The 13152-nt window shown below is 41.1% G+C and overlaps 1 protein-coding gene across 1 annotated transcript in view; it reads left to right on the forward strand.

Annotated features, from left to right (window-relative positions):
• LOC134792968 (serine/threonine-protein kinase NLK) overlaps positions 1–10683 on the forward strand; it is a 132985-nt gene extending 122302 nt beyond the window's left edge. Inside the window, 5 exon segments of the mRNA XM_063764458.1 lie at positions 1200–1370; positions 2219–2438; positions 3243–3336; positions 5911–5939; positions 5942–10683. Of these exon segments, the coding sequence (XP_063620528.1) occupies positions 1200–1370; positions 2219–2438; positions 3243–3336; positions 5911–5939; positions 5942–6036 (609 nt within the window). The 3' untranslated portion in view covers positions 6037–10683.
• Positions 10684–13152: the final 2469 nt, after the last annotated feature.

Genomic DNA, 13152 nt, shown 5'->3' on the forward strand with positions numbered 1-13152 from the left:
CACGAGTGTTTCTAAACGATCGGAGATATTATGTAAGGTCAATATGAGGTAATGTGTCGTCACTTAAATGGTACATTTAGAGAAACATTGTAAAAAATTTATAGTCCAAGGCAGATCATGACCAGCGCATGTAGAAAACTTGATTCGTGTGCCTTTGACCTGTACGATAAATATCTCGTCTTCAACTCAGGCATTCTTTAATTTACTGCTCTAAATGCGCTTATATGCAAGTATTAAAGTTATCTTTCAAGCCATCGGAGAAACACGCCCTTTTTTAATATGCATATTTTGCAAAAGATATCAGCGCATAGTTGGTGTCAAATAATGTACTATGGAGTAGGTAATTTAGATAGGGCTTATGTTATGTTAAAGGGAATAACGAATGTAAATTCCTTGCATGCACTGGCCGTGTGCACGTCTTTCTATAATTAAAAGTTAACAACAAATAAAAAGCTGGCGTGGTTAAGTTCTGAAGATTGACATATGTAGGGTAGTGTAACTAGTGATCTAAAGTAGTAAGACATCGTGTGACGAGTTAAATATAGACTGCGGACAGCCGCTAGATGTCTATCTTCATTTTGCACATTTCACTTCTAATTTAGAATCCAGAACGAAATTATACGTCTAGCTTTAACCATAAAATTGTATGACATATTTGGTGGCGATGTAAATAAAACTTATGTTAAGAATCGGTGTTCTTTAGGTACGTACCTAAGTTTGAAATAAATTAATATTTTGAATAATTAGTACTGTTTTCGTTGTTGGCATTCGTGGGTTCTTTATAAATCAGACATCTTATCAGGTCTCTTTCGATTCATTCTCATAGGAATCACGAGGGAATTTAGGATTTTTTTGTTAATCTCTAAATTTGTTCATACTTATTCGTAAAATAGCCGAGATTACTAATGTATTGTAAAAAATAAACCGGGAGTTACCGTTTTTCTAAAGACATCAGTCCCCACATCACCTTATTACTTGTCAACTCCGTCAATCTTCATTGAATGTCTACACTTCCAGTAGTTGAACATCTGACAAATGAAATCGTCGGTAATATACCGCCATGTCACAAAATCGCCGATATCGTAATGTTCGATAAAAATCGAATCTCGATCCAGGTCAGGTAAGGTACTTAATAGCTGAATTATTCGTGTCATAAAATGCAATGGTGAAATTAAAAACATAATCTGGTAATTTTCCAGTTGGAGTTGATAACGGAGCTGCTAGGCACGCCGTCGCTGGAGGACATGCGGCACGCGTGCGCGGGCGCGCGCGCGCACATGCTGCGCCGCGCGCCGCGCCCGCCCGCGCTGGCCGCGCTCTACACGCTGTCCGTGCAGGCCACGCACGAGGCCGTGCATCTGCTCGCTCAGGTGACCATCCAGCGGTTAGGTGCTGCGTTGAATGGGCCGCCATATCGCTGGCCCAATATTACAGAGTTCTATGTTTCACTTTTATCGAACTGAAATTTGAACATTGTCACAGTGACATTAAGTCGAATTTCAACTATCTTGAAAATGTTACATAGAACCCTGTAATATTGGGCCAGCGATATGCCTGTCTCACATTGATCCCGAGGCGAAAAAGTGGGACAACAGTTTACTGCGTCTTGATGTTATAGGGAATTGTATTGCATGCTTGTTGTAAAGCTTTTAAAGCGCAATCGATGTGCTGTGCAATTAGTTTTGAGAAATCGATAGTAAGAACTTTTCACACATTCTTCTACATGTTAGTTTTTTCCCAGTTGCACGTTAAAGGAGCCTCGAGTCCATTTCGGAAACCTAATCTTGATTGGTGCTAGTTTTTAACAAAGCTACTTCTATTTCATCTTCTAACTCAGGTGGCGTGGGATTAATCCGGTTTCCTCGCGACGTATTGTTTCACCGAAAATTACCTGCCATTCACGGTTTTAAATTCATACGTCTTACGGCCGTCTTCAATGTTCAGATTGCATACATTTATAGCGCAAATTTTTAAAGTGAAAACTTCTTTAGCGGCGCTGTGCACTTTTTGTGATGGGGAAAAAATGCTAAACTCGTGACAGCGTAAGACGTAAGACGCTTCGTAAGACGGACACGTGACCTGATCGAAAAACTGTTACAACGTCATTGAGTTTTCACTTCTGCCGGCACTCCCGGAGTGCAACCCGTTGTTTTTTTTAAATTAACAGATCGTCCTATTTGTTAAATCGCTTTAACATTTGTTCGTTTCGTCATTCCAGATGCTAGTATTCGACCCGGCGAAGCGCATCTCGGTGGTGGACGCGCTGGCGCACCCGTACCTGGAGGAGGGGCGGCTGCGCTACCACTCGTGCATGTGCCTGTGCTGCTACAGCGCGCCGCCGGCCGCGCGCCACTACTCGCCCGACCTGGAGCCCGTGGCGCAGCAGCCCTTCCACGACGGCTGGGAGCGCAAGCTCACCTCCGTGCACCAGGTCAAAGGTACGCGCGTCGAGGCTACCACATTCAGAAGCCTCGCCGTCAAAGCGGAAGAAGACTCGCCGTGTCTATGGCTGGTTTTAGTGTCACGCGGACCGTCCGTGCGGATCGCTCCGCACCGGACCAATATGTATTAAGTTCAGGAAGCGTTATAGAGTAAAGCTGACGGGCCCGCGCGCACGACCGTCCGTGCGCGGACAGCTTTCTCATACAGTTTGGCGGTGCGGAGCGATCCGCACGGACGGTCCGCGTGACACTAAAACCAGCCTATGGCGGTTATCACACTGCTCCGCTCCGGACGGAGATACGGAGCAAATCGGTGCGGTGGTGCGTCGTCGCCGCAAGCGAATTCGTCTTGCAGTGCACTGATGAATATCAAAATCTACCACCGGTTCTAACCCTACACCACAGTCCCGAGAAGATACCGGCGCAAGAAACTCGGCGGGAATTGTTCATAGATTCGCCCGGCCTCTGAATTTGTCTTATTCTGAAAGATAGGTAGTTTAGTTAGGCTTAAATATGTTGATGCTATTATAGTATATTTTTGTCTTTTCGTTCACTTTACCTGCTCTAGTTTTCCATCCAACGAAATACGTATACAAGGCCTTTTGCTGGATTTATTTGGTAGTAGCTACCAGTACTACAACAGCAACAAAACATTATTTTAAATAATTGTAATGTTTTTACCGTGTTCTTCCTTTTCATTCCAGTGCTCTAATATTTTTATTATATTTAACCCTTTCTCTGTGTTGTCTCTAATGTATTTTTATTTTAAAATGTCTAACCGCACCGCTTATCAATCCGCAGAGGAAATCCACAAGTTCATAGCGGAGCAGCTGCAAACGTCCCGCGTACCGCTGTGCATCAACCCGCAGTCCGCGGCGTTCAAGAGCTTCGCAAGGTAAGGCGCCGCCGCCAACCAACCGCCAACCGCCACCAACCGCCACCGACACTAGGTGATTTCTTTGCGATACCTATACACGCTACACCACCCGTGTGCCACGACTCCCGGCCCGGTCAAAAGGGAACCGCGCACACGAATTACACATTTTTTGACGCTTCTTCGTCATGAGAACCACTGACCCCTAGTCAAAGTAAATGATTAAGATTCCCTCCCCTTTAAATAACGTCACATTAATCGTGTGTTCTCTTGAATAAGAGACTCTTTTGACTTGGGCCCGATAGGACCCCTTGCGACGCGCGGGCAACACTGCTTTGAGTTTTTTTGCACAATCTATATATATCTACAGATACATGTTACTTACAATTGGTCGTGCCATATTGAAGTTCAATAATGGAAAAATATGTACACATTCTGTTTTATAAATCCTTCAAATTTTGGTGGAACCCATTGTATACTTAGGAACTATAGTTTTTTTTTTCTATTTAGTTTTTATTTGAAGCACATCGGTATTGTCCAAGCGTCAGCTACAGTAACAAAGATAATAAAAAAGAGAAAGCAAAAATGGTCATCACAACTATAAGTGTGGCACTGGCACTAGCAGTTAGTGCACGTCAGTGTCAGAAGTGGCGCCGCCGGTGGTCGCACACGAAGCGCCTGTGTCGATCCTTCCTTCTCCCTCCCGCCTCGTAGTGTTGTGTGTAGGTTTGTGCGATTGTACAGCGAATTCACCTACGCAACGGCTCCGTTTTCTCTAAGCCCGACTCTTGCATGGGTTTATTTTATATTGTTTATATATGACTCTCGACGCTTCCGACCCGTCGTTGTAAATACCGACGCCGCCGTTTCCGAGCTAAATCAACCCTCTTGAAATGGTGGTGCCCCCCGCGCTTTCCTTACGTAGCACCGCTGTTGTGAGTAGTTGAATAACGTTCTGCTTTTTTTTCTGTGTTCCTGCGACAGCTCTAGAGCGGGTTCGAAAGCAAAAGTTTGTTCCCCTTTCAAGACGGCGGCAAAAATACTACTGCTATCGCCCGTGATATTTCTGTGCGCTGCGTAGCCTCGAGTCCCGCCGTAAGCGCTTCCGCACGCTTCTCTGTTGTCCATCTCTACCGCTGCGAATACTGAACCGGCCCACGCAGGAGATTGTTCTTGCTCTTAAATTACTAATTAAAGAATTGTTCTGTAACTATTTTTTGACGAGCACAATCATAGCCGGATGTATTTTGTCAGCCGGTTTTCGCGAACGTCGCGTGGTAAGGCAATGTTTAATTTCAGTTAAAGATGTAATTAAAATTAATAGTTCAGGGTTACCGGCGGGTACAAAAGCGTGTGTTTATTTTTAAACAAAATCAACATTGCCTTACCATGTAGACGTCCTTTCGGTAATTTCAAAAGGGTTGATTGTTAAAATATTCGGTCCGCCGTTGTCCGGTTCGGTTGCATGCTAACTCCATTTCTTGCTGTGGGTAGCAAGGTATTTTTATGGCAGTCTTCTATGAACTTACGCCAATGACTGAAGGAACAAAAATGTACTTTTATTATTTATTTAATGGCTGGAAAAAATGTCATCTTTCCAATTATGTAGCATACTCTTAAGTACGTAATTGTTTATTTTTCATTGATGATTCTGAAGAAGGCATGAAAATACAGCGCTACTCGCTCATGCATGAACATATTCTCTTCAAATTCGATTCGAAGTGGTTTCATTTTGATGAACTCATTTGCTTTGAATTTGAAGGAATAAATGGGGTTAAGTTTGATTTAAATATGGATAGTGGGCCGTTGCGCCATCTAAACTTGTCGTCATATTTAAAGCTATTTTCAAAGAGTAAATTGGTTGCTATACTGGCTATAGTGATAAAGTTTATTTTCGGAAAAGGCTTTAAATATAAGAAATTTTGGATGGCTTTGTAGTGCATGAGTATAAGTAGTCGAGAGAGCACAGTGCCATGCACTTTGGTTGTGGTGATTTTTGACATTAATTGCTCGTTTTTATTATACAGGAAATTACATTTTTTATTACAGTAGTTTTCTTACTGGAGTAGTATTGATTTGTGATGCAGTTTTGCTATTTGGAATCTCTTTTATTATCATAGTTTTTTGACCTAAATTTCTTATTCAGAATTGGAATTGCATGCATATCTTGGTAAGTTTGTTGGATTCGGGCGCCATTGCCACGCACAAAAAAAAAAGAATTTTCACGAATAATACCACTTAGAGGATTTTTGGTTAAAGTTATGAGTTTTATATGCATTGTTCTGATTTTTTTTTTTCAATACAAAGCTTGCTAAAACAAGCTATGTTTTTTAATAAGTTTTTATTGTAACCTACGAATAACGTGAAACGACTGATTTATAAACCAAAAGCGTGTCGTCTAATCTGAGGGCAACGGATCACGCTCCGATCGTGCGTTTCGTGGTCAAAGCTGAAGACGACTACAGCTCAAATATTAATCTAGCTACTCACTTATCACCCATAACCGTATTGACCGTACCGAATCCAACAAGCTCCCTCGTGGCGCGGGTGTACACGGGTCCAACACAGATGTTGTCACTGTGCGGCATGTTGCAGCTCCACGGTGGCGCACCCCAGCGAGCTGCCGCCGTCGCCGCACCAGTGGGAATGACCCGACCACAAGCGGCGCGCCCTCTACACCACCACGCGATAACCACACACGTCACACAGGACAGGGGCTAACGTGCCGTGCGGGTTTTGACGACTCGGAGTGACGTACGAGTTACGCGGTTTGAGAACTAAATCGAAACGCGGGGCGTATATAGCCTGTTCATTGGCGACTCTGGGTATCGGAGATCTACGATCGATGGAACATTCTACGGTTCTCATGAGACCGCTACGAAAATACGGTGTCAAAAATCCGCAGTGCATTAAAAACCCCGAAGGATCCGGTCGCGTCGCGTTCCAACGGTGATACGAAATGAATTAATTGTAATTAAAAAGAAAAGTTTCTTTTTAGCGAACATTTCCTATGTTTTAAAATAAGAATGTGATAGAACGCGGCGTAGTTTTTCTTCTTTGTTTAGATCCATCGCGTGATCTTAGTAAACGTTCTGTGCTGATGCTGATACAATTTTTGTGCTTGTTATTTTAATGTCAAATTTTGATTTTATGTACAAAAAATGATGAAGTAACCTTAGTAAATTTTAATCGGCACAGAATGAACTAGTCCTTTCGCTAGATTGTGTTTAAAGATTCCTTTGATTTGCTTTCTAATAAAACTGTAATCGATAGCTATCTGTAACTAAAATGTAAAAAACCGCACCATACCTCATCGCGATAATGTTATAGAAGCGCATTCGTGTTAGATGTAATCTTTATCCCTATAATTAAAATTCCTGCACGAATTGTTATAAAAAGTTTCCGTTTTGGGGTTACAACTGTAGCAAAACATTTAGTAGAATCGCAGCGAGACTCCTTATCAATTAGAAATGATAATGTACATTCTGGTTATGCTACAGTTGTCACCACATTAAATGTCGAAAATCTTATCACAAATTAAAACTCTTCATAACATTCGTGCAGTCGTGAAAGCAAAACGAGGGTCTATCAACGCTACATGTGACGTCACTCTACCAAATATATATTTTGTCCTATTTACTTAGCGTAGAGTATAGCGTCGTGTGGGTAGTTTAGCTTAGATTGGAGAACGAATCGGCGAGCGGACAAGTCAACTGCGACACAACGAAAGTCGCCTCGACGACATACGAATAAGTCATCTGTTAAGTGAAAAGGACACAGTGAAATATAAGTGAAGCTTCGGCTTAATGAACTATGTAGGAGTACCTACTCACGCTCGAAGTTAGATGACTTGGTAAAGGTACGAATGGTATCTTGGCATTGAAATCAAGATGCCCTTTAGACTAGTTATGTTCATTCATTTAGCGATTCCATGTAATTATACATTTGTATGTAATTAATGTGTAGGTTTCATTGTGTGCCTCATTGTGTTTCGTATGGACATTGCTAGCAATAAATGTTGCAATATAATTAATTATTAATGCGTAATAATCGATTTGAATTTGATTTTGTGTGACCGAATTATTGGAGTATTGATTTGTTTGTGTTCTGTACGTTTGATATGTCATGGGAAGGGTGTTGGGCGGCGCGTACTTAACGTGCTGCAGTTGTGAGACGGACACGCGACGAATCTCGGCCGCCAGCGCCTCTTCCTCACCTACTTGTAACATAATATTGTATCTTAAGCTTACTCCTAAACACCATTGTATGTAACATCGACTGAACATTTTTACGTAGCTAGGATAGATAGAATTAGAAGTATTAAAACTACTAACCCGCTCTATACGACAAGTATATAAATAGATGAAACGAGTTCTCGCGAGTACTATCGCTGCGGTAGTGAGACGTATAGGGAATGTAAATGTAATGGATACGTGTGTATTTCGAGCATTTATAGATTTAGAGGTTTTGAATAAGTATACTGGGGTGTTAGTGGGCGTGCGTCACGTAGTTCGTCATTGGCGAGTAATCGTATGAATAATCGTACAGTAATTAGTTCAAAATTGATGTTCTATTTGTGTTGTCATTCACGCCGCTAACATATGACTAGAATAGTGACTTTGTGTGAGTGTCGAGAGACGTCGTAGCCTTAAAACTAGTTCAAAACTATAACAAAGTGAAAAAAATGTAAATAAATCAAAGTATAGTATTATTGTTAGGCCCTAGTATGGTTTGGGAGGTAAGCCTTGTAGTAAACCCACTCATGTATGTACATAGGTTCCACTGCTTGTTGCAACTGTAGCTTTTTAAAGCAAAATGATTTAATGTACAACTCTTTTTCTTCAATAATGTATTCAAATATTGGTTTAGATCAATTTGCCAACGAGAATTAATAAATTATATGCTTTTTTATTCATTCCATCCAGATCATCCAGTACGATCTATATGATGACTTTTTTCACTATGAAAAGGTAGTATCTATCCTCGGTTGCAGCAAGCAGCTATAGTTGAAATTATTTGTTATGAACGTGTCGTAACTAAATTCATTGTAATATCGTATCTATTACCTAAACAAGAAGATTGATTGTGCAAGTTCATGGAATAATTTCAAGTATAAAGAAGGTACTGCAGCAGGCTTTAGTCCGTCGTGCGCGGACACCTCTCCTTAGTTAACTAACACTGTGATCCGCTAGGCGTAATTATTGGAACGGGGTCGCTCCAAGCTCAAGCGATATTTGGTTAAGAGCACGTAATAGTCGCGTGAGACGGATAGTGTTACATAATTACATATCTAAGTGTTATATGTTATATCAAATGTGTGTGAGCTCTCTGTAAGGTCTTGGTCACCAGCCGCCGCCGCGAGCTGCTTAAAGCGTAACTTTGTATGGAAAGAGCATTTCTATAGAACGTGACGTATTATGATATGATGTGACGTATTTTTTTTTAGATTATACTTTTCACCATAACACAATTTTGAGTTTCTGTTGCACAATAATATGGAACTACATCCGATGCGCGACTGTCACCTCAGGGATGTAGCCATTGAAAGTTTACCGATTTAAAGGAATTTCTAATGTGATTCAGTAGAAAATACTTGCCACATGCTTGACTCCAACTTAGTAAGCAGTAAGTTACAGATTGTTACATAGGTACCTACTTATATATCGCTATTAGAGCTTGTAGCTGCCTCGATACACACCCGTATACAGTATACTATGTATGTACATATAGTCAAGTGATTATTTCCCGTATTTACATATTATTGGTTATAGAATTCGCTTACCGGTCGACTTTTGTAAGCAAAGTATATTGCAGTCTAGTCTCTAACTTTAAAACTACATGACATCACATTTTTAAGTTGATTTTGAAATGCCGTAAGGTATTTTATTTATGCATAGAGCTAGACTGGGGTATGCTTTAGATATAACTTTGTAATGACGTTCGATTGGATGTATGTAAATAAGAATATAATAAGTAGACGCATAGAGGTATTCGGCGTTTGTAAAAGGTTAGGTGCGTACGCGCACACGCGGCGCCTGCGAACACGCTTCTTATTTTATGTCCCGAACATACTTCAACATGATACTTCACTGGAAGAAATTATCATTAAATTACATTCGAGAAAAGATTGATTAATATTCAGTCTACTTTATTACATGACGGTGTCAAATAAAATCTTAGGATAGAAGATACTCGGAATCTTATGCACGGCTGGGGTGAAAATAAGGTCTATTCGAGTGACATTCAAATCTCCACGTAAATTTAGGTATGTTTCAAGTGCACTAGTGCCGACTGATAACCAAATCGTTTTGCTAGTAGCTCATTTACTAGGTGACAAAGGTTAGATTCAAATTTCTCTCCGGTATTATTTTTTTGACACCTTTGTTTAAAATGTACAATGTCACGATACTGAAAACGGTTTATGAATACCAGTGGTAAATTCCTTCCCGGTGGAGTGCGTGGTCCAGTGTGGTCGGGCTTATGTAATGTACGTATCGCGTTTCCAGACTTTCAGAGATCTCGTATTGTTTAAGTTCCGCGTACACGACTGTCTTCACATACACAAGTGACCTTTAGTGTAGTCTAGTTTCCTACTCGACGGCCAGTCCTCGGCTTTTCTACTATTATAATAATTTACTCGAATGTATAAGTCACTTGCGGGCTCGTTCCCGATTTAATTCAATTGTGTAAATAGTAATAATTACAATATTTAAGTTTCTTTCAATAATGATCTTAGTTTTTACTCAATACCTCCACGATTTATGGTATAATTTTAATCCTGATTACTTACTTATAAAACTTAAAAAAAAATACAAAAATGATAAAATATCGCATTTTCTTGTGATTCTTTTCTATTTACCAGTCGTAATGTACATAGTAGGTATTCTGTGCACTGATAGTCGGTTTTAAGTTACTCTAACTCTAGGTTAAAATATCAAATGGCTGTATTAATTCTCGTTATATCGCCCAAGACAAAATGTTCACTTATAAGACTTAGTAGTTGGAATGTTCGCTTGATGTGACCTCTGTCAACGTTTCCTATGTATAGTTTGTTTTAGTTTAATTTTGTAACGGACTGTAGTATTTAGTTCCGAAATGTGACAGAGTGTGTAATGTAAATATTATGATACGTGTTTCTGTCGTGTACGGAATTAGTTGCATTTTACCATTGTTGCGACCTGCCAAAACTATTGTAATAATTTTGTAGCGTTATGTTCGCGGCCAAGGCGTTACTGCTGAGCCCTTATGGACTCTAGATAGGAGGTAATAAGGATCAGTTTGTAACGCGCTGGTCGCGGCGTAGAACGCGAGCAAGCAGCTGTAACATCGGGCTCGCGATACTGTAACAATAAAACTACTGCATAATTATCACGTGTTTTTATTTAATCTCATTCGTCACCATTTAAATTAAGGAAAATGCGGAAAGCCAAGCTTATCGCTGCGCGGAACTACGCTTGCCCATATGGGCTTTACCTACTCTTATCTACAAAGAAAACTATGCCTAACACAACACAGCCAGAGGCTCTGGGAGCTATAGTCTTGGCAGGTCCGTCATTGTATCTCTCAAATTGAATAAATCTAGAAATACTGATTTAAACTTTCACGATTATTAAACATTATCAAACTGCACAACGGGACTTAATCGCGTATTTAAGTTTTAAGATTTACCTCCGACGTTTCGAGGACGGCGTTGTCCCCGTGGTCTCGGAGAAGACTGGCTCAAGTTGACATCAACATCTTCTAGCCGCGCGAGTTTTTCGAACTACCCGCACTTGGTCTTGTTTATCAGTTTGAACGTTTTGCGCACTAGGGATGTCACTCTGTCGACACACAACACTAACGATATTCGATTTATCGACTGTCGATATTCGTTTCCGCTTACATTTACTAATGACTGGATTCCATGTGGATGAGATCTTAAAACCCTCGTCCCGATTAAAATTGCAATGTTTTTTGATTTCAATGGCTTCCCGCACTTTTCTACTGTAGAAATGGCGATCCGTGGAGAGGATTTTAGGGTTATGCAGCTCAATCCAGTGGTTTGGTCCTGACTCCAGCAAATGCTCAGCCACCGCAGACTTGTTGACCTGACGATTTTTGACAGCTGCGATATGTTCCTTAACTCTTTCTGCTATGGTGCGCTTAGTTTCTCCGATATAGGAACTACCACAACTGCAATCTATTTTATAAACGCCAGGTGACTGGAACGGAATAACGTCCTTCGGTGACCTTAGGCTCCCTGCTACTTTGGATAAAGGTGTGTACACCGTCTTTATAGAGTACTTTCCAAGTACTGTGCCAACTTTATCCGTTACCCCTTTTACATACGGCAAAAATGCCGGCTGTCTGGAGACATCAGGACGTTTCCGCGTTGCCTTTCGTCTGGGTTGCCACTTTTTTACCTTGTACCCGTTCCTCCTTAGTACCTCCTGAATATGCGACATCTCACTCTTCCAGTCAGTGCCAGTCTTCTCCGAGACCACGGGGACAACGCCGTCCTCGAAACGTCGGAGGTAAATCTTAAAACTTAAATACGCGATTAAGTCCCGTTGTGCAGTTTGATAAATCTAGAAATGTAGGCACAGGCAAGGCAGAGTTACTATCACTACTAACTGGTTATAGGCTAAACTGCCGTCCAAACCTATTGGACTCGAACCAAAATTACTCTGCAGTGTCTTTTCATCATAACTTAAGAGCTCTGTTTTTGTCGGTGGAGTAATCGCCAACCCTTTCTTTCATTGGCCAGTATTCTGACTTCTCATGGGCCAGTATTCTGACTTCCTCATACGACGCATTATTTTTCATTTGGCTGAAAAAACAAAAATTTGACACTATTCGTAGGATTGTCAGAAAAGTACTTCGACCGGTCATCCTCATTCCTAGGAAAATATGACACCGTATTATGGTACATACTTCCACAATATAACATAAACATGCTTAGGGCCGCCATACACGGACTGCTTTGAGCAGTCAGTGCCAACAGCTTCAAGCGGTCGCCGTTGGGTGATCTGCAGTTTCAATACAAAATCGTCATTCGCAATACACGAACCGCTCAAGCAGTTGCAACTGCTTCGGGCGGTTGGCTGTGCGGTGAAATATCATCATGCGGTCAAGCTTAAGGCGGCCAACCGTCCCGCATTCTGCGGGACCGTCCCGTAATGACAGTTGTAATCCCGCATTGCAATATTTAATAAAATAGTCCCGCAAATCGTCTAAGGCGTCCCGTATGTCCCGCATTCCTCGTTTCCCATCGTCTCGAAACGAGTGTTTTCCTTAATGAATAGCTTATGGACATCCGAAAAGTCGTCACTAAAAGTAGAAACATTACGTGCAATGCTAATTATAAAATTTAATATGGGTAGCTGTAAAACTTTTTGGACATTCTGAACCAAAACCCAGAACTAGTAAAAAAATGCCACTCATGTGAAAAATATGACTTTAAAAATAAATGTTAATTCGGTAGTAGTGTTGTTTGTTTCTAATTTAAGTACACCACCAACAATTCCAGCAAATCCTCAGTCTTATTGTGGATAGGGGTGGGTGTCCCGCATTGACTTATTATAAAGTTGGCCGCCTTAGTCAAGCTGCAAAAGCAGTCCGCGTATGTTGATCACTGGGTTACTGCTCGAGCAGTCCGTGTATGGCGGCTCTTAGGTATACTGGTTGACACATGGCTACAATAATATAAAAATGTTCTAGATGGTACAACTAGACTATAGGATTTCTTGTTTTTGTAAATCTCCAGGGTGCGTAGCCAACGTGCAATCGTTAACGCCCAGCCGGCCTAGCCAAGGTTACAATCGCTATCGCTTCGACAACGAAAAGCATTATGTCTCT

This window comes from Cydia splendana, chromosome 8 (assembly GCF_910591565.1).
Source record: "Cydia splendana chromosome 8, ilCydSple1.2, whole genome shotgun sequence".
Taxonomy (NCBI): domain Eukaryota; kingdom Metazoa; phylum Arthropoda; class Insecta; order Lepidoptera; family Tortricidae; genus Cydia; species Cydia splendana.